The 23980-nt window shown below is 56.5% G+C and overlaps 2 protein-coding genes across 13 annotated transcripts in view; both read left to right on the top strand.

The window, feature by feature from the left end:
- The window catches only part of Nploc4 (NPL4 homolog, ubiquitin recognition factor), a 57836-nt gene extending 47123 nt beyond the window's left edge, over window positions 1-10713 (top strand). For 2 of the 3 annotated variants that reach the window (XM_087208306.1, XM_004860934.3), the window contains 4 exons: window positions 1992-2087; window positions 3344-3460; window positions 5262-5364; window positions 8370-10713. In XM_087208306.1, the coding sequence (XP_087064432.1) occupies window positions 1992-2087; window positions 3344-3460; window positions 5262-5364; window positions 8370-8527 (474 nt within the window). In that variant the 3' untranslated portion in view covers window positions 8528-10713. The remainder of the gene's footprint in view (window positions 1-1991; window positions 2088-3343; window positions 3461-5261; window positions 5365-8369) is intronic. The other variant, XM_021241332.2, reaches the window with a different exon arrangement.
- A 2569-nt stretch (window positions 10714-13282) lies between these two features.
- Window positions 13283-22913, top strand: Faap100 (FA core complex associated protein 100). 10 transcript variants are annotated; one of them, XM_004860930.3, is made up of 10 exons: window positions 13284-13508; window positions 13614-13732; window positions 14380-15341; window positions 16519-16675; window positions 16955-17727; window positions 18573-18709; window positions 19677-19793; window positions 21659-21802; window positions 22063-22198; window positions 22411-22913. In XM_004860930.3, exons 1-9 carry the CDS (start codon window positions 13344-13346, stop codon window positions 22192-22194), a joined length of 2706 nt encoding a protein of 901 aa, XP_004860987.2. In that variant the 5' UTR covers window positions 13284-13343; the 3' UTR covers window positions 22195-22198; window positions 22411-22913. The 10 variants fall into 10 exon arrangements, with proteins under 10 accessions (XP_087064426.1, XP_004860987.2, XP_087064425.1 ...); XM_013078219.3 differs by having other exon boundaries at window positions 13285-13508; window positions 21716-21802; XM_013078220.3 differs by having other exon boundaries at window positions 13285-13508; window positions 14383-15341; window positions 21716-21802.
- Window positions 22914-23980: the final 1067 nt, after the last annotated feature.

Raw genomic sequence — 23980 nt, forward strand, 5'->3', positions numbered from 1 at the left:
TTGTATTCCAATTGACAGCTCCCAAGAACATATTTATTACCTGGGCTATAAAGGCATCTGTTTTTTAGACTACCGAGGGTGTAATTAAGATGAAAACAGATTGATGGAATATACACTTAGGGGGAGTTGGCATGATTTAGCTGCTTCCTGGCCCCCCCCAATCCTTTTTCTATAGGAAGTGAAGTTCTTGCCATAGTGTGCTCTTTAGTGCTTTGTTTCTTGGGGGGGGTCCAGATTCTGCCCTTGGACCCCAAGTTCTCTGTCCCTGTGGAAGGGAGGTCTGGAGAGTCCACAGGAGTGTGTTCAGCTCCTGGCCTAGCCCACCTAGGCCAGGTCCAGCTGCTGTGCTGGTGGGGCTGGGGGTAGGGGTGGTATTTGATGAAACCCAGAACCTTACTTTTGCTAGGCAAGTGCTCTACCACTGAACTATATCCCCAGCCCTTTTTCAGATTTTATTTTTGAGACCTGGTCTTGGTGACTTGCCCAGACTAGCCTTGAACTTGTGATCCTGCTGCCTCGGATGGAATTACAGGTGTGCGCCACTATGCCTGGCTGCTATTCTTGAACCTAAAGATAAGGGTGGCTATTTCAGGCAGGGAAAGTACAAACCAGTGTTCCTGGGCTTTTGTGGAGGTATTGGGACATGGTCCAGTTCATGGCCCCAAGACAGACTGGGTAGGGAAAGAGCTTAGGTACAGGATGAAGGAGCTAGACCTTTGGGGTGGTCACTTGGGTCCCTATGGACTTTGATTCTGTCATTCTCCAGGGGCCCCTTAAGGAACCAGCAAATGCCTCTCTTGGTTGACTAGTTTGTTTGGTGTTGTGTGCTCTGCAATTGGACCTCCACTCCTGCCTCTGCCTTCCCAAAAGGAAAGCCCAAGCAGTCTAGGATTTTGTCTCTGTAGTATGGACACACACACACTCACCCCTATCTTTAGAGCTACAACTGCAGCCAGGACTGAGTGCCATGCATGGCGGGCCTGCACTGGGCACCTCCCTTTAAAGAGCTACTCCTGTCACCTCTGCCTCCCAGATGAGCAGAGTGAGGCCATGTAGCCAGCACAGGTCGCTGTGGCCCAAGTCCTTACTGTGAGGCTGGTCTGCACAGGCTTGTCTGAGGGACCAGCTGGGCCCCTTCAGCTCATCTTTCCAGAGTGCTGACACTGGCACAGCTGACTGCAGAAACAGCTCGCTGCCTTTGCTGATGCAGAAAACAGACTAGACAATGTTTCATTCTTTAGAAGTAGTCCCTCGGGCGTCACAATAGCTACCCTAAATCTGAAGGGGTGTGACCTGCCCCTGATAGTGTCACATGCAGAGGAAAGCCACGTCCGACAGAGGTGGTTGATAGCTCACACTTGGGTGATTTTGTGGGCTGAGGCATCTGCTGAGAGGAATAAAACCTATGTTTGTATTGATTCCTTCACATTCACCATTGTCCTCGTAGCTTCTACTGATCACATGTTGGATTTAAAATGCCCTCTGCTGTTCCTAAAGGATGTTGGAGCCAAAGGAAAGACTTTGGTCACCTTTGATGGAAGCTTTCAACTCCAGGTCACCCTTCCGTGAGCAGCTTCCCAGCAGCCCGTTGGAGTTGCTCTGCTTCGCAGCTGACTCCACACGGGCCTCCACGCCCAGGGAAGAGAACTTTGTACCTCCTGAGATGGCCTCCTCCCTCCTCCATTCCCTCCAAGTCGTGCTCTTGGCTTGGGGCAGAGGCAAGCCAGCTCTCTGCTGTCCATGGCAGAGTGTGGTGCTGCAAGACTCTCAGACAGCCCCAGCATGCCGCTTGTCTCCCAGTGTCACAGCTTCAAATGCTCCATTGGGGACGACAATAATAGTTAACTGACTCTCAATATTGAGCTTGTAGGACTCTCAGAATCCTTGTGTGTGTGACTCGCCCTGGCATTTGCTGGGACTACTTGAGTGAGCCTGAGCATATCCACATTGTTTTCAGCAGAGTTTATCTTGGTTGTGTTTTCCTTCATTAGATCACAACAACCTTCCCCAAGGATCCAGTTTATACTTTTTCTATTTCGCAAAATCCATTTCCTATTGAAAACCGGGATGTACTGGGTGAGACGCAGGTAAGTTCTTCAATTTTGTTTTCCCAGAAATTGCCACACTGTGAAACTAACGTCATTTTTCTTGTGACGAGCCCCATGAGGCCCTTTTTGGGGGCACTGCTGATCACATGGGGACCTCTCCTGCCCAGGTGATGGATGGCTGCAGTGCAAGTCCGTGGCCTGCAGTCTTGCCTGAAGTACCATTCTCAGTCGACTGCTTAATTTTTCCAGAATTTATTAGTCACTGTGTGCCTTCTAGCATTAACCTTTCCATGGCTTGTTTGTTAATAAATGTATATTTGGGCCGGGGATTTAGCTCAGTGGTCCTGTACATGCCTCGCAAGCACAAGGTCCTGAGTTTGATCCCCATACCGGGAAAAAAAAAAAATGTGCATTTCTTGGCCCCTTGGCTCCGTCAGGCCTCCTCGTTGTAGCCTGATGTGTAGTACCCTAGGGCTCGTGGGCTCAGGCTGCTCTCACCACCAGGTCAAGCCTGACCAGGGTTGCTGTTACTGCCTTGCACAAAGGCAGTCTGGGCTCCTCCACCTCCTAGATGGCAGCTTGGTGCCCATGTTTCAGGGCTTACCTGAGGAATTCCTGTTGTGAGGTCTTCTAATGTGGTGGTTTATGGGTGAGGCCTTTTCTGGTGCTTTGGTTCCTCACTCCTGTCTCCTGTGGCAAAGGGAGCCCTTTTGAAGCTCCCATGCTCATTGCTGTTGGACATGTTCACATTGGGCCATGGCTGCCCTCCCTGTTCCACCTCCACACTCTGCTGCCCTAGCTGAGAAGGGCAGCCAGACAGGAAAGAGCACTCTGCCCTGAAGTGGTCCATTTCCTCACCCACTCCACTTCAAAGGAAAGAAGCATTTGCATCTGTCTGTCTATCTTATGCTGGGTAGGCTTACCCACCTGGTTCCTCACATCCCTTGGTCCTTTCACACCTTGTCAGGCAGATGTGTTGAGCGCTTCCCCTGCCTAGGAGGCTCACATGCTTACCTTGTGCAGTTTGTGCCTCTTGGACCCTCTCAGTGGTTAAAGAAGAGAAGGTGAGGGCTGGAGATTTAGGTCAGTGGTTCCACCGCCTGCCCCGCAAGTGCAGCCCCCGAGTTCAATCCCCAGTACTTAAAAAAAAAAAAGAAGAAGAAGAGAGGGTGAGATGCCCCTTAGCATTACATGTTGTCTTAGAAGGCGGTAGCTTCCCCCAGGGTCTGGGCTTGGAAGTGGTAAGATAACAGGGTGTCAGTGTTTCTTCTTCTCTCCTGCCCCTTTGGTTCCAGGACTTCCACAGTTTGGCCACCTATTTGTCTCAGAATACCTCATCTGTGTTCTTGGATACCATCTCGGATTTCCACCTCTTGCTGTTTCTGGTCACCAATGAAGTTATGCCTCTACAGGTAGGGTTCAGGGTAGAAAAGATGCCCCTTGCCAGGGATTTAGCTCAGAAGCATAGCACCTGCCTGGCAAGTGTGAGGTCCTGAGTTCAATCTCCGGTACCAAAAAGAAAAAAAGAAAAGATACCCCTTGATTTGCTTTTCTTTTCTCAAACCAGAGTGTGGTGGGAAGCTGGCTGGAAGCTGGTGTCAAAGGGCATCTCCCTGTGGACTGTGTGGGTGTGTGGGGGCAGCAGCTTTTCAGGTGGCCTGTGATGGAGAGATGGATGTTGCCACCGTGGCCTCTGTGGCAAAGGACCGTCTTGGTTATAATCTCCTAGAAGATGAGTGAGTTGGGAGAACTGGGGCCCCAGTGTAGACAGTCTCTGCTCTGACAGTTTTAAGAGCTCTTTGCTGACATCTCCTCTCCTTCCCTCCCAAGTCAGTGCTATTTTTTTGCCTCAGCCTAGAGTCTTGGCCAGCTTCCAGGCCCCACGTGCACAGCTGCACAGTTGGCATTTGGGAGGCAGGCCAAGGAGGAAGGAGAAGGCCAGGGCTTTGTAGAGGGCAGGTACTCTGAGACATCAGGGTGGCAGGGCAGTGGGTCTCACAGGAGGCTTCTGCCTGTGCCAGGGGGTGGCATCCTCCTGAGGCCCTTTCTTGTCTTCCCAAGACTCGCAGAAACACCAGGGAGGGAGGGAGGCCTCATTCTGAACCTGATAGTGCTCACTCAGCACCTTCCCCGACGGAGACAGAGTAGAACCCTTAGGGCTTTTTTGTGTCTGGCAGTCTGTAGCTGTTCTTCCATCTTCTGGGTTTATTTTGTAGCTATTTTGTCACCAAACTACCTGCTCTGGTACTGGACCTCAGGCACCTTGTGGCTTTGCTGCCCGCTGTCCCTCCCTCAGTTACCCCCAGAAACTGTGCCTCCTGTCTCAGGGTCAGCCCTCCCACCCAGGGTCAGGAATGACAGGCAAGGCTCCCTCTGTGTCAGGGCAGCCTTATTAGTAAATGTGACAGTTTTACAGTTACCCTTAAAAAACATTTGGCAGACCTGGTATGGTGGTGCACACCTGTAATCCTAACATCCAGAAGGATCACAAATTCAAGCCAGCCTGGGCAGCTTAGCCATGTAGGAGACCCTGTCTCAAAATAGGAAATAAAAAAAGAACTGGCCTGTAGCTCAACAAAGGACATGGGTTCAGTCCCCATTATCAAAACAGGAAAGAAAATATCCATTAAATGTATTAGGAGCTCTTGAAGTCTTTATCAGTCCCTCACTATTCTAATTCTCTGTGTTGATTCTGGAGGCCTGGGATGTAGAATGTGCTTTCCAGACATGATGGAGAAGAGAAGGAGGCAGAGGGAAGTGTGAGAAAGAGGCTGGCTCTCAGTCTGGTCTCCCGTCTGTCTTTCCCTTCCTCTAGGACCAAGGACGTGAGCTTCTGACCTCTGGGATGTTGGGCCCTCCGTCAGCCTATGACAGAGGCAGATGCCCACTCCGGCCTGCTTGGGAAGAATTTAAATTTAGCTCACTCTTAACATTTGTGTTTGCAGACCCCAGTTGTGGCATTTTGTGTTACCTAGTGACAGCCTATTTGATCGATCGATTGATTTACAGACAGGTTGCTGTGTAGCCCAGGCTGGCCTTGAACTTGTGACAGTCCTCCTGCCTCAGCCTCCCAAGTGCTGGGATTACAGGTGTGCAGCACCACACTAGCAGCCTGTTCGATTTTTAAAATTCCCTGTGAAATGTCTTGACATTGAAGAAAAAGAAGTTGGCAAGAGCAGAGCAAGATGGAGCCTTCTTTTTGGCTTGTTGCAGGACAGCATCAGCCTGCTGCTGGAGGCAGTGAGGACCAGAAATGAGGAGCTGGCCCAGACGTGGAAGAAGTCTGAGCAGTGGGCCACCATCGAGCAGCTGTGCAGTAAGTCATCCGTCCATATCCGTCCTTCCCTGGCCCATGCCCCAGGCTGCAGCTGCAGCCCCTTACACCCTGGCCTTCTGACTGGTGCATCCAGGGGAGCTGGGGCTGAGGGGAAAAGCACAGACAGGACCTCACTGCTGGGCACATGCCCTGCTCACTGATGTGCACAGGGTGTGGCTGTGCTCAGCTCTGTGAGGTGAGTGTAGATGAATACGCCAGATATGTGCATCCTCACATCACAGGGACCCCCATCTGAAAAGGGGCCTGTGTTTGCCATCCCTGTGAGACACTTGGTGCTGACCCATACTTTAATGGGCAAAGCCCCAATTCCCATGGCACCAGGTGACAGGACCCAGCTGTCACCTGCAGCAGCTTGTCCTTGAGAGCTCCTTGCGTTCCTCAGTGCTCACCATTCTAACTCATTCAGCAGCGGATTGTCCAGCCTCATGCATAGCCCTTCTGATAGGAATTACTGTACAGTGCCGTCTGTGACAGTGTCACAAGACATGTGGCACTGGGAGCACCCTGAGTGCGCCAGGCAAGAGTTCTGTGTTGAAAGCTAGTATGTTGCCAGAAGAGCTAGTACATGGGAAACATACCATCTTTCTGGCCTGGAAGAGTCAATATATCTTTAAGGTGTCAGTTTCCTTGCCTTTTTACTTTTTTTTTGTATAGGGCATTCGAACTCAGGACCTTGTGCTTATGAGGCAGGAGGCGGAACCACTGAGCTAAATCCCCAGCCCCCATCCTCACCTTTTTAAAAAATGTTTTGAGACAAGCCCTCCCTGGTCTAGGGATTTAGCTCAGTGGTTCCGCTGCCTGCCTCACAAGTTCAAGGTCCCAAGTTTGATCCCCCGTACCAAAAAAAAAGAAAAAAAGATTACAGGTGTATACCACCATGCCCAGCTTTTTCTTTTTGTTTTCATAAAAATCAACAAGTCCTAAAATTCATTTAGAGGCAGAGGGCCTAGAATAGTGAAGACAATCTTAAGAGACAGCACAGGACCTGGAGACCTTACACTGCTGAACTCAAAGCTGCAATGCTTAGTGCTTCGGGCCATGTGAGGTTGAGCAACAATGAAGGACACCAGAGCGGGGCATCGCTGGCAGGAGGAACCTGAAAAGAGGGCAGCCTTTATATGGACATGTGTTGGGGCAGCTAGATGTCCATGGGGACCCAGTGAAACTGGAATTCAGCAGTGACCTGCGTTGTTTACAGAGACCAGCTCAGGTGGGCTTGTGGGCCAAATGATGAGGCCTAAAACTAAAACAGTGTCTTGCTGGGTGTGGTGTACATGCCTATTTTCAGGCCCTTGGGGTAGAAAAGATTTTTAGACAGGATGTAGGACTTTGGGAGAGAACACAGAAAAACACTTTCTTTAAAAAATTGGTAAACTGGGCTGGGGATTTAGCTCGGTGGTTCTGCCGCCTGCCTCCAAAGCACAAGGACCCGAGTTCAATCCCCGGTACCAAAAAAAAAAAAATGGTAAACTTATGGCTGGGGATGTAGCCCAGTAGTAGAGTGCTTGCTTAGCATGCACAAGGCCCTGGGTTTAATCCCTTGTACCACACAAAAAGAATTAAAATAAAAAAATGTTTTAAAAATTGGTAAACAAGTGGGAATTTAGCTCAGTGGTTCCACTCCCTGCCTCGAAAGCACAAGGTCCTGAGTTTGATCCCCAGTTCCAAAAATAAAAAGAAATATTGGTAAACTGGATTTGACTTAAAATGAAACATTCTTGTGCATTGAAGGGTGCGGCTAGAAACCTGAAAAGGCTCCGGTAAGGAGACAGTACGTGCAGTGCATACATATTATATAGGCCCCCTATCCAGAGCACATTGACAGTCAGTAATCAAATAGAGATTAAGTAAAAACAAGGCAGAGGATTGTGAGTATGGTGGTGCATGACTGTTATCCCAGCACTGTGGAGCTGAGGCAGGAAAATTATGAGTTTGAGGGAACCCTGGGAACAATGTCAGTTCAGGGCCAGCTAAACTACATACATAGCAAGGAAGGAAAAAACATCTGGGGATGGTCAACACACCTATAATTCCAGCCCTGTGTCTCAAAAAAAAATAAAAATAAAAAGTGTGAATTCCCTGGGTTCAGTCCCCCGTACTGCATGCACGCGCGCGCGCACACACACACACACACAGACACACACACAGACACACACACCCCCCCCAAAAGGCAAGCCTTAGATACTTCATGAAAGGGGATTCAGGAGTGCTTGGTATCATGAGTCTTCAGGGAAATGCACATCAGCAGGGCCAGGTGCTCCTGAACATGGGGCAGCCAGGACCCACAGCCTGCTGGTAGGATGCAAAATGGTACAGCTACCAGCTACCACAGTTCTGTAGGAACCTTGACCACTTTACCCTGTGTCCAGTGATCCCACTGCTGGGCTCTCACCAGAGCGTGGGCTGCGAAAAAACATGGGCCCACAAAAAGCTTATGTGAGCCAGGCATGGTGGCACAAACCGATAATCCCAACACTCAGGAGGCTGAGGCAGGAGGATTACCATGAGTTCAGGGCCAGCCTGGGCTACAAGAGTTCAAGACCAGTCTAGACTACATAGTGAGACCCTGTCTCAAAAAACAACAAAAAGGTCCAGGGATTTAGCTCAGTGGTTCTGCTGCCTGCCTCACAAGTGCAAGGTCCTGAGTTTGATCCCTGGTACCAAAAAACAAAATAAAACAAAAAAGCTTATGTGAGAATGTTCCTGGCAGCTTTGTCCTAATAGCCCAAAAAGCTGTTGGGGAAGCTACCTATTGTCCATCCAGAGTGGTGTCACAACTCAGCCAGAGGAGTGCTCCTCAGCAACAGGGAGAGGTTGTGCAGGTGCGCTTGCTGCTGGAGGCCGTCATGGTTGATTCAGACAGCAGGTTTGCTGTGAGCAGTGGGGATTCTTACACTGCCTCTGCCCGTGCCGCAGCACTCTCGGGCAAGGTTAAGTGTCTGCTGCAGAAGTGCTGAGAACTCACTTTTCTTCCTTTCCTACAGGCACTGTTGGTGTGCAGCTCCCAGGCCTCCATGAGTATGGTGCCGTCGGAGGCTCCACACGCGCTGCCACCACCGCCATGTGGGCCTGTCAGCACTGCACCTTCATGAACCAGCCGGGCACGGGTCACTGTGAGATGTGCAGCCTTCCTAGGACCTAGAGCTCCAGCCCTCTGCTGGGTGGACTGGGCCAGCCCAGCCCTCTGAAGCCAGGAGTGTTACGTGTCCCCTGTATGGCTGAAGCCAGCAGCCCTGCAGGGGCAGAACCAGCTGCCCTGGTGTCCTTGGACCCACCAAAGCTTCTCAGCTCTGATCCTGGAGTGGTGGCTCTGGCGGGTATGCTGGGCCTGAACACAGCCAACTGGAAATGCCAAGCAGCCCTGCCCAGGAGCACCCCACACACCTTGTGCAGTGCACAGCCCCACCATGGTGGAAGGACCAGGCACCTCCACTTTCTCACCTGGAGGGGGCTCCTGCCACCAGCTTCCCTTTCCCTTCTCAGTGCTTTCTGTTCTGTTCTTTACACCCCACCCCACCCCACCCGTGTGTTTGGTTGGCAGCTCTGGGCTGCCTCTGTCTTCTGTTGCTCTGGCATAGAGGCCCCTGTCCAAGAGGGCCACAGCCTCCTTGGCTTGACCTGCAAATTAGCGGCTGCCTTCCCTTCTCTCACCCAGCAACCAGATGGGATTTTAAAGTCTCCATTGCTTGTAATAACAGTTATTAGTAATTCGTGCCCCAGAAGACTTTTATTTATTGTTTTTAAGATAAAACTGCACAAAAGGGGAGACAGACTAGGCTAGTGTCCTCTTTGTCCCTCCTTCAGTGCAGCCCCTCTGGGTGTTCGGGGTGGTGAGTAGGCAGGGGCCCCCGTCAGTTCGCCTCACAAACCTCAGTGCCTGAGACTTTTCTACCAAGCCACACAGGTGTGGCAGCTGGCGATGTGGGTGGCTGAGCAAGAGTAGTGGTGGCTCTCACCTGGCAGGCAGCCCCTCCAGACAGCTGGGAGGGTGAGCACCGGGGCTTTGCTCCTCTCTCCCCAATGTTGTCCCTCTCCCCATGGCTCTGTGCTGTGGCCATTGAAATGGGCCTGGAACAGAGCGCCTTGTGGGACCTGTGGGACCTGGGCAGGTGATAGATACTGTGTGAGGTCCAGCAACCCAGAACAGGTTCCAGCAGTCTTGAATGCCGTGTGGCTGGCTTTGGCCCTTTCCCAGGCGAGCGGTGAGCATCTTAATGCCTCTTTGCCTTAATGAGAGCCAAGTCAGCTGTGCTGGCCCTGGGAAAGGCCAGCACAGTGGCAGGCAGTTGGGAAACTGTCACCCTGGAGTAGCAAGCCCACAAAGTCCTCCCCATCCTTGGTCCTGTGGACGGAAACCTGGCCTGCTTTCCGTGCCATGGTCGGGCTTTGATCGGCACCCTAGGTCCGCTTGCTGTGGGATCTCATGAAGGCCGATGCTTCATTTGCTCCTGGGGCTATGAGCCTCTTGGATTAGGTCAGGCCAGGGCCATTGGGGGTCAGAGGAGGTGGGAAATAGCCAGGTCAGCAGCCTGTCTGCCAGTGTGCGGGTGCCAAGGCAGGCTGTGTGGCCTGCCTCTGGGAGCGGTCTCGGCTGGGGCTTTGTCCTCCTCTGTCTCACCTGCGTCCTGAGGTCAGCCGTGAGACTGAATGCTGTGCTGGTTGCTCACTGTGTCCAAGGCCATTCATGCCAGCACTGCTGCCCAGCTTGGTCAGGCGGTGGACAGTGCAGGCTTCCAGAAACCTTGCTGCCACTGCTACCATGGTCTCCTCTCCCACTCACTCTTGTCATTATCCACCAAGCTCATTTCCTTTCCTCTTCAACCAATATTTTTCTTGCTCTAAAGTTCTGGCATCCACATAGTTCATGTTTTCTTTTGTCTTTTAGCTAAAGAAAAAGTGTTGTGATTTCTCTGCTTATGGTTTTGAGTTACTCTTTGTTCAGTAATGCACTTTATTTTATTGTCCAAAGAGAGTCAAGCAAATGCTACCAGCTGGGGTGAGCCTGCCAAGGGTTAGGCCTGGCTGCTCACCTCTTACACGGGAGTGGCTCCGGCCCCACCTTGCATCCCCTGTGGATCCCCTTGCTCATGCCAGCAGGTACCATAGCCCAGAGAGGGGTGCCTGAGTGCACACCTGTCCAGGTGAACACAGCAGCTGCTGAGGTCTGGCCCCGCCCACCCAGCCCACCTCCGACAGTCTGCTCCTGGGACATAGGTGCTCCGCTTCGGCTCTGCTTTGGGCTCACAGGTGTGTGTTGGCTGGGTCTGGACTAGCATTACTTTGACCCCAGCCTTGCAGTGGAACCTAATAAAGCACCTGAAGCGACTGCCCCACGCCCAGCGTGTCATTCCTGTTCACTGAACCAATGTCCGCAGGTCGTGTCTGGCATCTGCTCTCTGGAGGGCAGTTTGTTAACTATGCCCCAAGATGTCCTTGTCTCCCAGTGATGTGCTTTGGCCATGTCAGGGTGCACCCCAGCTTTCCACTGAGTGCACAGGACCCTGGGTACTGTACTCCAGGCTGGCATCTGAGTGGGGGAAAGCAGCCTGGCCCCCTTGAGGTGCCTCTGCTGCCTTTTCCCAGTCTGATGGCTGTGTAGCACCCACCCTGGTCTCTGCATCTGACTCAGGTGCACACAGGCAAACAGCAAGTGAAAGATCCAAGTCCAGCACCCCCGGATGGCACAGGTGCCACAGAGCTGCCTTCCCTATAGAGAGCCAGGGCTCTGTCCAGGGCCCTCCCTTTGATCTTGGTGCCAGCCTTGCACTCTGACCAGGTGACTCGCTGCTCCCTGGAACAGCACTGAAAAACATCAGCTTGAGTCTGAAAGGGCCCCTGTGGTGAGGCAAGCCAGTGGTTAGCAACAAAATGGGCCTAGGCTTTGGGGCAGTGGGCTCTTGAGGGTCACCTGCATGCCAAGTCTTGGCAGGAAGTGGGATACGGCCATCTGTCAGCGGCTGTGTGTGCAGGTGACTCATCACCCAAAGCCCAAGTAGTGTTTCTGCACCTGGGCCCTGACCTACCAGCTGGCCCTATCACTCAGGGCTTGTGAAGAAAACTGTCCTGTGTGAGAGGGACTGGAAGTCCGTGGCACTTTGCCTTGTCCTGGCTGCTATGGGTGATGAGGTTCTGGGACATGCACTCTTCATGAGAAATCATTCAAATCCTGGTGCTTGGAAGTAGAACTGGGGATTGCTATTCCCCAGGTCTCTACCCCTGCCCTGTATGCTTTTTGGCGGGGGTGGGGGGGTACTGGGGATCGAACTCAGGGCCTTGCGCTTGTGAGGCAGGCCACGGAACCACTGAGCTAAATCCCCGGTCCCCTGTATTCTTTTCTGCTGGGCTTTTGCATCCCTGGTGTAGCCTACAGTTTACCACGCACTCCACAGTTTCCTTCCAGGCTGACCTTTAAATGCTGGACTACTTAGGGGGGTTGTAGTGCCTCCCAGCCTGGCATAGGGGTCACTGGCCGTGGTGCACTCTGCTGCCCCACCACCTCCCTGGTAGCGCTGTGTGCACCTTCTACTCCTATGACCCATCACCTCCTCACAACAGACCCTGAGCTGGGGACAGCCTTGAGCCCTTCCTTTTTGTGTCCAATTCACCCCAAGTGTCCAGTGCTCACCTCCTCCCTGCTTAGAGGAAATTTATACCATGAATCCTCAAATCTTAGTAAAAGGCTAGGTGGGGACCAGAGCTGAGGTGGGTAGAGGAGTGACCCACAACAAGGCCTGCCCCACTCAGCCTCCTATCTGTACTTTCTCCCCACCTGGGCACTTGCTGAAGGATAGCCCTAGTGTGTTTCCCACCATACTGGAAGATGTCCCGGGTGGACTGTGTGTGCACGGGCGACTCAAGGGCTGGACAGTGGTGATGCTCAGGTGGCTCAACTGAGGATTCATCCATAGTGACATGTTGCTGAGGGGCAGGTGACTCCATCCCCCCTTCTCCCGCCCTCTGCATCAGGGGCAGAATGTCCAGCCAAAACGCTTGGAGAGTGGCCCAGCAGGGTAGAGTGAGTCCAAGAGCCACACTGGCATTGACTGGTCAACACCAGGATTGGCACGGTAGTGGGTCGCTCACCCAAGCCTCGACATCGGGTTAAGGACCTGCAATTAGTTGTTTTGGCAGGTACACGAGCTAGGCCATGTCCAAACCCAGGAGAAATCCTGTAGCTGACCCCTCACACTAGGCCACGTCTCAGATGCCTCCTTTACTCCTGCGTATCTGGCGTCTGAACTCTCCAAATACATATATTCTTTTCCCCCTTTTAAAAGATGGAGTTTTGGGCTGGGGATTTAGCTCAGTGGTTCTGCTGCCTGCCTCCCAAGCACAAGGACCTGAGTTCGATCCCTGGTACCAAAAACCCCCCCAAACAAGCCATATAAAAGATGGAGTTTTTTGTTTTTTGGGGATTTTTAGTACCAGGATCGAACTCGGGGTCCTTACGCTTGAGCAGCAGGCGGCGAAACCACTGAGCTAAATCGCCGGCCCAAAAGATGGAGTTTTAATGGACACAGTGGTGCACCCGTGTAATCTGAGCTACTGAGGAGGCCGGGGGATTGCAAGTTTGAGTGAGGTGTCGCTGTGTCCATTCGCTGTCGCAGCGATGTGGCCTTTACGCGGGTGAACAGCGGCTTCAGCGCTGCGACCACACTGGGCACAAACCACAGACTCGCCCCGGCCGGCCCGCCTGAGCCTCAGCCTCCGCACCAAGCCTGCCTTTGGCCAGGCCCCATCCCCGCCCAGACCCCACCCCTAGTTCCGGCAGGTCCCGCCCTACCCGAGCCGGCCCCGCCCCTGACTGGCCGGCCTACGCACCAGCCCCCGCACCAGGCCCGCCCCCGGACTGGCCCCACCCCCGCAGTGCCGCTTTACGGCGGAGGCCGGGCCGCACGCGCCGTGGGAAGCCGTAAAGCGTCGGAGGCGGTGCCGCCCCCGCTGGGTTCCCCCTCACGATGGCGGGCACTGAACCGCGCGTGCAGTATCTGGCGGGCTTCTCCTGTCCGCTCGGAGGCTTGGCGGCGGGCAAGCCCCGTGTGCTGTGCCACGAGGCGGAGGTTTTCCTTTCCACGGGGAGCGAGTTCGTCTACGTGTACGACCAGGAGGGCGGGCTGCTGACCGTGAGCGCCGGGCTGCGGGCGGGCGGGCGGGCGGGCGGGGTCTCTCCGCAGTAAGGCCTCGGGCTGCGCAAGCGACTGGCCTGACCCCGCTCTCCTGGCGTCCAGGCTGTGTACCAGTTCCCCGACCAGGTGTGGCACCTGCAGCTCCTGGCCCTTCGCAGGGCGCTCTACGTTCTGTGCGCCCGGAGAGGCATCTACTGCCTGTCATTGGAGCCTCCGACAAGGTGAGGGATGATCGTGGCTCGCGTGTCCCCAGCCCACCCGATGCCCTGTCCTCCATGAGGCCAGCGTCCATTTCTTAGCATAACCCTTGAAATGTGCACGTGGTTTGCCCGTGGATTGGTTCGGAGTTATGGTCCTGCATCACACCACTGGGGATGGAGGGCTGCACTCCCTGACACGTACCAGGTGTTCTTGAAGAGTCTCCTGCTGGCAAGGAGTCTTTCTTAAGTGTGGCTCAGATGGTCACGTCTGAACCTGGGGAACAGGCCTGCTCATGACCTGATGGTCAGGTTCCCTCTGGCGAGCCCCTGGAGAGGGAGCTGCACTTGGTAGTGGCAGCTGTAACTGCTGCTCTGGTCTGTGATGTGGAGAGGTGGTGTGTGCAGCTTGAAAACAAAGCCAACAGTCTAGTCCAGGCCTGCAGTCCTTCTCTGAGAAGAATCATCCATCCGAGCCCCTGTATCCTTTTGTGTCCTGAGCAGTCCACAGGGCAGGTGGAAATCTTATGCACAGCTGGTCTGCCAAGCAGCTGACGATCTCGTGGAGCACTCTCTGTGGTGACCCCTGTGCAGCCTGCTCTGAGGCGGGTTATTGTGAACAGATGTGCAGTCTGTCCATCCTAGTCCTGACTTTAGTTCCATTGTTCCAGAAGGTCTGCGAGCCAGACAAATGAGGACAACGAGGACGGTGAACTCCCTTCCCCAGTGATCACTGTGGACCCAGATGCCTGCGTCCTCCCAGATACCACACTCTGCGCGTTCACTGTACATGATGATATCCTCGTGGCCCTGGTCCAGGGCCCTGCCCAGTGGAAGATGCAGCTGTTTGAGCGTCCTGGTCCGGGGGAGGACCGCTGGCCAGGAGGCCTGGTTGGTGAGGTGGAGTTATCCACCTGCACCCCGCCAGCTGGGGTGCCAGGGAAGCTGACAGCCCCCTGCTTCCTGCCAGTGCTGTGCTGTGTGTCACCACCAGGCTCCGGGGTGCCAAGCGGCCATCCCCAGGGCTGTGGGGGCTTCATGTTGGAGGAGGCTCTCTTTGGGCTACTCTTTGGAGCAGATGCCACCCTCTTGGAGTCACCTGTGATCCTCTGTGGTCTCCCTGATGGGCAGCTCTGCTGTGTGGTCTTGAAGGGTTTGGTCACCTCTAGGTCAGCCCCTGGTGACCCAAAGGCCCTTGTCAAGATCCTCCATCACCTAGAGGAGGCCATCGTCTTCATTGGGGCCTTGAAGACAGAGCCTCAGGCTGGGGAGGCTGTGGAGAGTATGCCACCCTATGAGGACGTGTACTCAGACTGTTTGGTGGCCCTTGGTCACCATGGACGGACATTGGCCGTCAAAGCCAGCTGGAACAAGTCAGGGAATCTGGTACCAGAGCTTCGAGAGTATCTCCTCCCAGGGCCTGTGCTCTGTGCTGCCTGTGGTGGAGGCAGCCGCATGTACCACAGCACCCCTTCAGACCTCTGTGTGGTAGACCTGGCTCTCGAGGGCACCCCCTTGAACTCCCAGCACCCACAGTGTGGAGCCCCTGGAGGCCTGCCCCCCATGCTATGCCCAGCCAGCTTGAGCATCTGCAGTGTCCTTACTCTCTCTGTGTTATCTGGGACACCTGCAGGTACGTCTGCCGGTTTCCTCTGATTTCTCCTAACTAAAAGGTGAAGGTTTGTCCACACTGGGTACAGCCTAGTTTTCACTCACTCCTGTCTCGAGGTCAAGGAACAACAGTGTGCATGCGCCCCCTGGGCTCAGTGTAAGGGTGGCACTCTGCGTGGGTAGACTCTGCCCCCTCGTTTCACTGGCCACTCAGCGTGTTGCCCCTGGTGACCAGCACAAGCGTGTCTGCCTTGGCAGGTCTCAGATTGGTCTGATCAAACCTTTACATGTCCTCTGAGGGTTGGGACACGCCCGCTTCAGCCACTGTGTGGCTGCTTATGAGGCACTCTGTACCAAAGGAAGATGGTGTAAGGCGCTGTCAAACCAGACAGGGTGTGTGTGCATGTCTGTGTTGGAATGTGAGGAAGCCCACCAGCCTCTCCTCTTCCCTTTGGGAAGGTTTGTGAGCGGACTGATAAATCTTGCCATGGAGAATACTCACTGTGAAAGAAATGGTTTGAAGAGAGAGACCCTCAGGCAGATGGGAGGTAGGGTACAGTGGATGTGGCCAGAGATGGAAGCTCCTGTGAGGTGACTGGCCTCAGCTGCTTGGCCACCTGTTTGGGGTTCACAGCCGAGGCAGTACTACGGTGGCTGGGCACAGGCAGACCGTCAGCAGAAGTAGTCTTTGTCTCTGGGTGCTCCCTGGCAGCCCAGCAGCAGGGAAGGAAGCAGGCAGATATTATGGGTACAGCCAGCCTTCGAGAGACTCCCCAGTGAGGATACAGGGTGGGAGGGTAGGCGGGACTGGAACCCCAGGGGCACTGTTCTTTGGAAGAGCTCAGGTAGTGTTGTTCTGTGTGGCCTTCTGTGTGAAGGTCAGGCCACGCCTAACAGATGCAATGGTACACAGTATCCTCATTTGGCCCCCTTTCAACCCGTCCCTGTCTGTGGGGCCCAAACGCCACCATGGTGCCCCTGCTACTGTATCAAAGTTCCTTCCATCTCAGGGAGGCCCTTCAGAGGATGAGGAGCCAGTGGGCAGCATCTCTGTCCAGTCCCCGGGGGTGTCCTAGCATTCCTGGGGAACTTTTTTTCCTCCCTTAGTGCCATGGGCCTCTGTTAATCCCCCAGCCTGGGACAGACTGCTGAGTGTCACAGCAGCTGCTCCCCTGCCTGCTGACTTTGTTGTCCATCAGGTGGCACTGAGCTCCTGGCCCTGTCGGCCAAAGGCTGCCTGATGACCTGCCGGCTAGACCTGAACTCTGAGAGGCCTGGTCCCACCAGAATGACCACAGAAAACGCAGGCCGGAAAATCAAGGAACTTCTCTCTGGCATCGGCAACGTCTCTGAGAGGTGAGTGGTGGTTCCAGCTCTGCTGCGTCGCAGGTGGCAGTATCCTCGGCAGCAGCCCATGTGGCCATTACTCTGCCTCTGGCTCCACCGAGAGCCCACAGGGCTGCATCAGGGGCCTCCAGAAGATAAGAGAGCCCCTTCTCAGCTAAAAGGGTGTGGCCCCATCCTTTTTCCCTGGTGGGAGGGCACCGGAGATGGAGATGCTGGTTCCTTAACTGCGCCCCAGGCCCCTCCACTGGGTCTCCTTCCTTCCCCGGGTGCCACATCTCCTCTTTGCAGAGTGTCCTTTTTGAAGAAGGCTGTTAATCAACGGAACAAGGCCTTGACGAGCCTCAACGAGGCCATGAACGTGAGCTGCGCCCTGCTGTCCAGCCGGGAGGGCCCCCCACCAGTCTCGTGCACCACCACCACTGCCTGGAGCCGCCTGCAGCTGCAGGACGTGCTGATGGCCACCTGCCTGCTGGAAAACAGCAGTGACTTCAGCCTGGACCAGGGCTGGACCTTGTGCATCCAGGTGCTCACCAGCTCTTCTGCCTTGGATCTGGACTCTGCCGGCTCGGCTGTCACCTACACCATCCCTGTGGACAGGCTCAGCCCCGGCAGCCAGCGCGAAGTGACGCTGCCCCTGGGCCCTAGTGAAAGTGGGGTGCTCGACTTGCCTGTGACCGTGAACTGCACGCTCTTCTACAGCCTCCGGGAGGTGGTGGGTGGGGCCCTGGCTCCCTCCGATCCCCTCGAGGACCCCTTTCTGGAAGAGCAGCCCCTCGACCTCCTTCCAGAGCAGGAGGGCATCTGCTTGCCCCTGAGCAGGCACACGGTGGACATGCTGCAGTGTCTGCGTTTCCCCAGCCTGGTCCCACCCCACGGGCACGTAGCCTGCCCACTTGCCCCTGCCGCCGACCTGGTGGACACCTTCCTGGAAACATGCCGTGCTCCAAGCAGTGACCTGGCAGGCCCCGCAGCCCTGCGGGCTAAGTACCTCCCACCTTCCACAGCCTCCATCCGAGTGTCGGCAGAGCTGCTCAGGGCTGCCCTGGAGGACAGTCACTCAGGTTGGTGGCTTCAGCCTTGAGGCCTGCAGACTCAGGTCGCTTCTCCTTCTCCCAGTGGTTCCTGGGGCAGCTGTGGGCCTGCACCCACCCGAGCTCTGCCACACCCTGATCGCTGTTGGAGTCTTGTCTTGCGTTGTCCTGCCACGTTTTTCTTTGAAGTTGTGTTTCTTAAAAACTGTGGAGGCCCAGGGATTTAGCTCAGTGGTTCTGCCTCCTGCCTCACAAGCACAAGGTCCTGAGTTTGATCCCCGGTGCCAAAAAAAAAACCAGACTGTGGAAGCATGACCTAGATGCAGAAGCAGACTTGTCACCAGGGGACAGCCTAGTGAGTTTTATAGGCCCAGCATCCGGGGAGCCAGGCCCCAAGGCCCACAGCGCCACTGGGACCCTCTCTGAGCTCCGAGCCCGCTGTGTCTGGCTCATGCTCCTGCTGTGTGAGAGGCCCTTTGTGTCATAGGACATGGGGTCTTGTGCCTGGATGGTGTCTTTTTGTCCGTGTCACTGTTCTGCTGTCAGTGGATGTTGGGCAGTTTCTGGGTTTGTCCACAGGTGGTGTCCACGGCCACCCATAGAGCGCCCCTGTGGTTCCCGCTGTAGTGGAACTGCCTCTCAGGACTGACCACCTGCACGCTGGTGGGGCTCCTGCAGAGTGCTCAGCCACAGTTCTTCCCTGCTGCCCCATTGGGAGCACCGTCCCTTCCTCTTGGCCAGCCCGCCCAGCTCCCTGTTGGGGTGGGGCCGAGGGCAGCTGGGGCCCTCAGGGGAAACGGAGGGGACACGTCAGGGTGGCCACCCTGATGCTGGTGAGTAAGGCCAGCCCAAGCTCCTGCCCCTCTCCCCACCAGGTGTCCCCCTCTGCAGTGCCACCCTGCAGTGGCTCCTCGCAGAAAATGCTGCCCTGGACATCGTGAGGGCCCAAGCACTGTCTTCCGTTCAGGGCGTGGCCCCCGACGGCACTGACATCCACCTCATCATCCAAGAGGCAAGCAGGGGCGCAGTTCACCACCCACAGGGAAGTGGGCCTCCCCACCAGCTGTGCCGAGGCGTCCCTGGACCAGCGGTGCTGGGCAGCTTTGGAGGAATCTGAGCAGGGCTGGCCCCGCACCTCAGGACCCTGTGAGGATGGTCCCTGCCCCTCCCCAGCCGGGGTCCCCTTCCCTTGTGCACTGCTGCCATGCTGCTGAGCTGCTGCCTGTGCCCTAGGAGCAGTTGACCCCCTCAGCCCTCAGAGGAGCTCAAGTGGGTCTGCCATTCCCAGTGTGTTTGTCCCTCACATGCACCCTTCCTGGGACAGATTCTCTTGTCCCACTGTTAGAGCCTTGCACAATGGTCCAGCTGCCAGGAGACCACTGTCCCCAAGGATGGTGGACACAGGGTCCACTTGGGATTGTGCCTCGGCCCTGCTGCCCACTGCATGGCCCTCTAGCCAGACTGAGGCTAGGCCGGCTCTGGTGGGAGCGTCTCTGGGCTCTGAGGCTGGGTCTGGCGGTGGCTCTGGGTGGTGGAGGGGATGCTTGCCAGCCCGTAGGAGAGCCACCATGGAGAGCAGGCCAGGGCTTCTTGGCTCCTGGCCTGTCAGTGGGTGCAGTCAGGAGCTCCCGGAGGGCATGTGGCTGGCCCTCTGATGGCTCCAGAGCTGAGTTCACACCTGCTGTCACGTGGGCCATGGCACGCAGGTGGGCGGGGCGGCCTTCAAGGCTGTGGACAGTCCAGAGGCCTGGTCACAGCTTGAGAGGAGGTTCCCTGGCTCTGTCCCAAGGGCCTCCCTTTGGGTCTGGGTCCAGACAGCAGGCTTCTTGCCATAGGTTCTTGGCTGGGTGTCCAGGCCAGGGCCCTTTGCCCCAAGCCCTGCCTGCCTGCAAGACATTGAGGGGCATCCCAGGCCAGGAGTTGGGGCCCCCTTGTGGGGTGGGGCAGGGGCTGCCAGCGAGGACTCCTGTGTGTTGCAGGTGGCCGTGACTGACCTCTGCCTAGCAGGGCCCATCCAGGCTGTGGAGATCCAGGTGGAGAGCTCCTCTTTGGCTGACATGTGCAGGATACACCACGCCATTGTTGGGCGCATGCAGGTATGGCAGCTGTTGTGGCCTGGGTGGGAGAAAGACTGTGAGGGTTGTGGGCTGCTTTGAGGATTCTCAGCTGCAGGCAGCGTGGTCTGCAAGGGGTCACAGGAGGAAGCACCATCTGGACAGCTTCAAGGTGATGGGGAGTCCTCTCCAGCAGGAGGATGTTACCTTCCAGATGTGCCCCTGCCCCATCTCCCCTGTCCAAGGCCTGCTTAAGCCCATGTGTGGATGGATTTCCACTTCCTTATTCCAAGTCAGCCTGCGGTATCACTTGCCTGGCCGCAGATCCCTGACGAGGTGTCTGTCTGCCTGCTCTGAGCACAGTGACTGGGCCTGGGGGTTCCCAGGGCAGGAGCCACTTTGTTGCTGTCCCTCAGTCCTGCTGGAGCCAGTGCTTCCGGGTCTGGGAACTTCCTGCCTTCCTCGTCAGTCAAGCTGGGGCCCACAGCAGGGCAGCCTCTGCCGGAGTCTGGGGGACCACTGCTCCACCCACTGAGGCTGTGCACCGCCTTGGCCCCTGGGAAGGGGTCCACTCCAGCCAGTCGAACTAGGCTTTCACCTCCAGCCCTGCATCAGCTTTACCTAGAGCTCGCCACCCTGCACTCTCACTGCTCAGATCTGGTGGCTGCTGGGCCCCACAGTGTCCCAACACACTTCACGAATGGCGGCCCTGGCCAGGCCAGGCAGGTGCGGTTACTCCCATCAGAGCTCAGAAAGCTAGCTGTGACTCCCAGCATGTGATTCCGGTTGATGCCGTGCCCTGACCCCGTGGGACCCGAAGCTCATTCTATGAAGTGCTCATGGCACAGCGTTGATTTCTTCCCTGGGCACAGGAGTCTGGTGCTGACATTGTGAGCTGGCAGGGTGGTGTCCAGGGCAGTGGTGCCATGTCCCGGAGGTGGCTCCACCTACAGGGCCATCCAGTCCCCTAGAAAGTTCTGTTCACCTGTGACCAGATTTTTCTTTTCTTTTTTTCTTTTTTTTTTTGGTACTGGGGATCGAACTTGGGACCCTTACGCTTGCAAGGCAGGTGGCAGCACCACTGAGCTACATCCCCCGCCCATATTTTTTGGTTTTTTGAGGCACGGTCTCCCTTTGTAGTTCAGGCCGGCCCTGAACTCACTATGTAGCCCAGGCTGGCCTCGAATTCCCAGTGATCCTCCTGGCTCAGCCTCCCAGGCGCTGGGATTAGAGGCGTGCACCACCATGCTTGGCCAGATTTTTCTTTCTTAGCAAGGACAACCTCATGTGTGGTAGGGCCACCCTAATGACCTCAAGTTGGCCATCTGCAGAGACCCCATTTCCAAATATAGTTGAATTTAGGGATACTGAGATTAGGTCTCCCACGTGTAAATGCTGCAGCTGCTCCGTGGTTGGGAATTGGCACAGCTGTGGTCACACCAACATATACTGTGTTCCCACGGCTCAGATGGGCAACTTCCACCTTGACCCAGCACTTCTGGGGTCCCAGACTGCCAGGTGGTCCTTGGGTGGCAGCTTTACTGAGGGCCTTGTCGTCCCTGGTAAGCTGACGGGGGCCTTACTGGCCATCCGGTGAACTGGGCTGCCTTGAGGAAGTGGGAGCAAGTGGCCGGCGCCTCACGGGGCTGCTGTGTGGACCAGCAGCTGGGCTGGCTGGCCTTCAGCTTGTCTGCACCGAGGACAAAGCAGGCAGTGGGGAGGCTTGGGTGTGAGCAGGGGAAGGGTGGGGCTAGCAGAAGGGTTGGTTACCTTACAAGTAACCATCCGTGGGCCCCTGAGCAGGACAGTGACGGGTGGCAGAGGTGTGGGACGCAGTCATTGGTGGGGACCCAGATGAAGAGCTTGGGGCAGATGGGAGGGGTCACCTGCTCTGCACATGGGCACAGGGCCTCCAGACACGGGCTCCCACCTCAGGATGCATCCCCCCAACCCATGTCCCCCAGACGATGGTCATGGAGCAGGCTGCCCGGGGCTCCAGCCCACCTGACCTCCGTGTGCAGTATCTCCGCCAGATCCATGCCAACCATGAGGTGAGTGTCCCCATGTGGGCCCTGTGGACAGTTCCTGGAGGACACTCAGCCAGGCAGGCTGGCCCAGGCCTCGGGAGTACGAGGCTCCTGGGCAGGGGCACAGTGGGTGGCTCACAGCTGTTTCCTGGCTCTTGCCCTATCTGATCCCCCGCCATACCCACCAGGCTGCATGTCCCACGTGTCAGGTCGTAGCCAGGGTTCTCCCAAGGGTGGGGGCAGCTCCAGAAAGAGGTGTAGAGTCTGAACTGTGTTACCTGTAGGCGCTGCTGCGCGAGGTGCAGACCCTGCGTGACCGACTGTGCACGGAGGATGAAGCCGTCTCCTGCGCCACAGCCCAGCGGCTCCTCCAGGTGTACAAGCAGCTGCGCAGCCCAAGCCTCGTCCTGCTGTGAGCAGGTGGGTGCCGGCCTCCGTCCTCCCTTCCTTGGCCCACGCTGATAAGCAGAATCAAAGGATGTTCCCTCGGCCCCTTGCTCAGGAGGCACATGGCTGGGCCAGGGCCATAGAAGGCACGGGGAGGCGGGCTGGAGGCGGTGGGGCCGACGGCACATTTGGTTGATACCTGGACCCAGGGGCTCTGCACCCTCACCCCTCCCTTCCTCCCGAAGCTGCTGGACCACTCCTCACGGCAGCTGCTCTTCCTGCTGAGCCGGCTGTGCACAGGACGCTCCACCAGACGCTGCAGACCACGATCGGGACCACTGCCGGCCCAGTGGGCAGGCCACGGAGACAGGGATTCTGGGGTCGGGACTGGGGGTTTGTGACTGTGGTCCCTGCTGTTCCCACCACACCCCAGGAGCACCAAGGCCCCTCTGGGGCTACTGGGAGGGAAGGTGCTCCCTGCAACCAAAGCACAAAGCCCTGCCTGCTGCACCGTGGAGGGGCCGTGGTGGCCTGCAGCCAGAACCTCAGCCCGGCCCTGTGCTCTCTTCAGGGCCACCTGGGTGTGGGGCTGTGGCCCAACTGCAGCCTGCCCTTGGCCTGGTGCTGTTTTTACTACTGGGGGTGACTGTGTATCTGGACCTTGTGGCGCTCCATGCCCGCTCCTGCTGTGAGCCGTCTGTGATGTGTAAGGTGCTCTGCTGACAAGTGACCCTTTTGGTTGACTCTAGGCCTTGGCTGTCTTTTAACCCCTTCCTACTCTCAGACAGGTGGCAACCCGCCCCCTCACAGGCTCCACGGGCCCCTGCCCGCCAGGTGTCCGGGTGGTAGAGCCCTGCCTGGCTTCCTCCTCACCTGGGGAAAGAGGAGGCCCTCTGGAGATCCTCTGAACAAGGGCTCCCCTTGCAGCACCCAGCTACTCTCTGGGCTGCTGGCCGTTCAGGGCTGAGGATCTGGGAGAACGAGCCCACAGGCTCTCCCTAAGGGCGCTGTCCACACCTGAGGCCCACTCTCCTGTCACCTCCCAAGTGGGAGCCTCTGGCTCCAGCCACTGCCTAGTGCTCCTGCCCACATCTGGCTCTAAGCACCTCCAAGCAGGGTGTAGGAGCTAGGACAGCACACAGGACGGGCAGAGCCTGCATCCACCTACCTTGGAGAAGGTGCCCTGTGCTAGCTGCTGCACCTCCTGGTGCCCCCACTGGCCACTGCAGACTGTGAGGATCCCAGAGCTGAGAGACATGGGCTCCCTGCAGGGCTCGATGCCCAGACCCTGCAGGTGCCAGCTGGTCTGAGCAGAGTAGACGTCCGAAGGGTCCACCGTGCCCACCAGCTTCTCCAGGAACAAGATCCCCCACCCCACCCCAGTGCTGGCAGTGATGACTGAGCCGAGTCATCAGCCTGGCTGTAGATGCCCGGTTAGGTATACACCAGGGCACCTCCTCTTAAGAGCGGGAGTGGAGGGGTCACGTGGTTCCGGCCTGGCCCCACCTCCTGGCCAGACACCTCCCCAGCCCTTTCCTGCACCGCACTTCGCTAACACTAGGGGGTGCTGTGAGCCCTGGGACAGCCTAGTTTCCGAGCCTTCAAGGTTAACTGGGCCCTGTTGGATACTTGGCCCTTGGGGTCACTGGCCTCTCTGGAGAAGCGAAGGGCTGGTCCTTCCTCATGAGGGTGAAAGTACCTCTTCCCCACCCCGGCTCCAGGTTCTGTAGCCCCTCTTGCTTGCTTGGCTGGCCCCATCCTAGCCCCGGACTCCTGCCCTTCCCTGGGCGCTGCCTGTCCTGGGCAGCGGGACTT

The sequence above is a fragment of the Heterocephalus glaber genome, unplaced genomic scaffold (assembly GCF_053883595.1).
Source record: "Heterocephalus glaber isolate CG9 unplaced genomic scaffold, H.glaber_assembly_v1.0 deba00000937, whole genome shotgun sequence".
Lineage (NCBI taxonomy): Eukaryota > Metazoa > Chordata > Mammalia > Rodentia > Bathyergidae > Heterocephalus > Heterocephalus glaber.

Coding starts and splice junctions, on each gene's coding strand:
- Faap100 (XM_087208299.1), top strand. CDS start 13,344: ATGGCGGGCACTGAACCGCGCGTGCAGTATCTGGCGGGCTTCTCCTGT. Junction 13,733..14,379: donor TCATTGGAGCCTCCGACAAG/GTGAGGGATGAT, acceptor CCATTGTTCCAG/AAGGTCTGCGAGCCAGACAA. Junction 17,728..18,572: donor CCTGGAGGACAGTCACTCAG/GTTGGTGGCTTC, acceptor TCTCCCCACCAG/GTGTCCCCCTCTGCAGTGCC.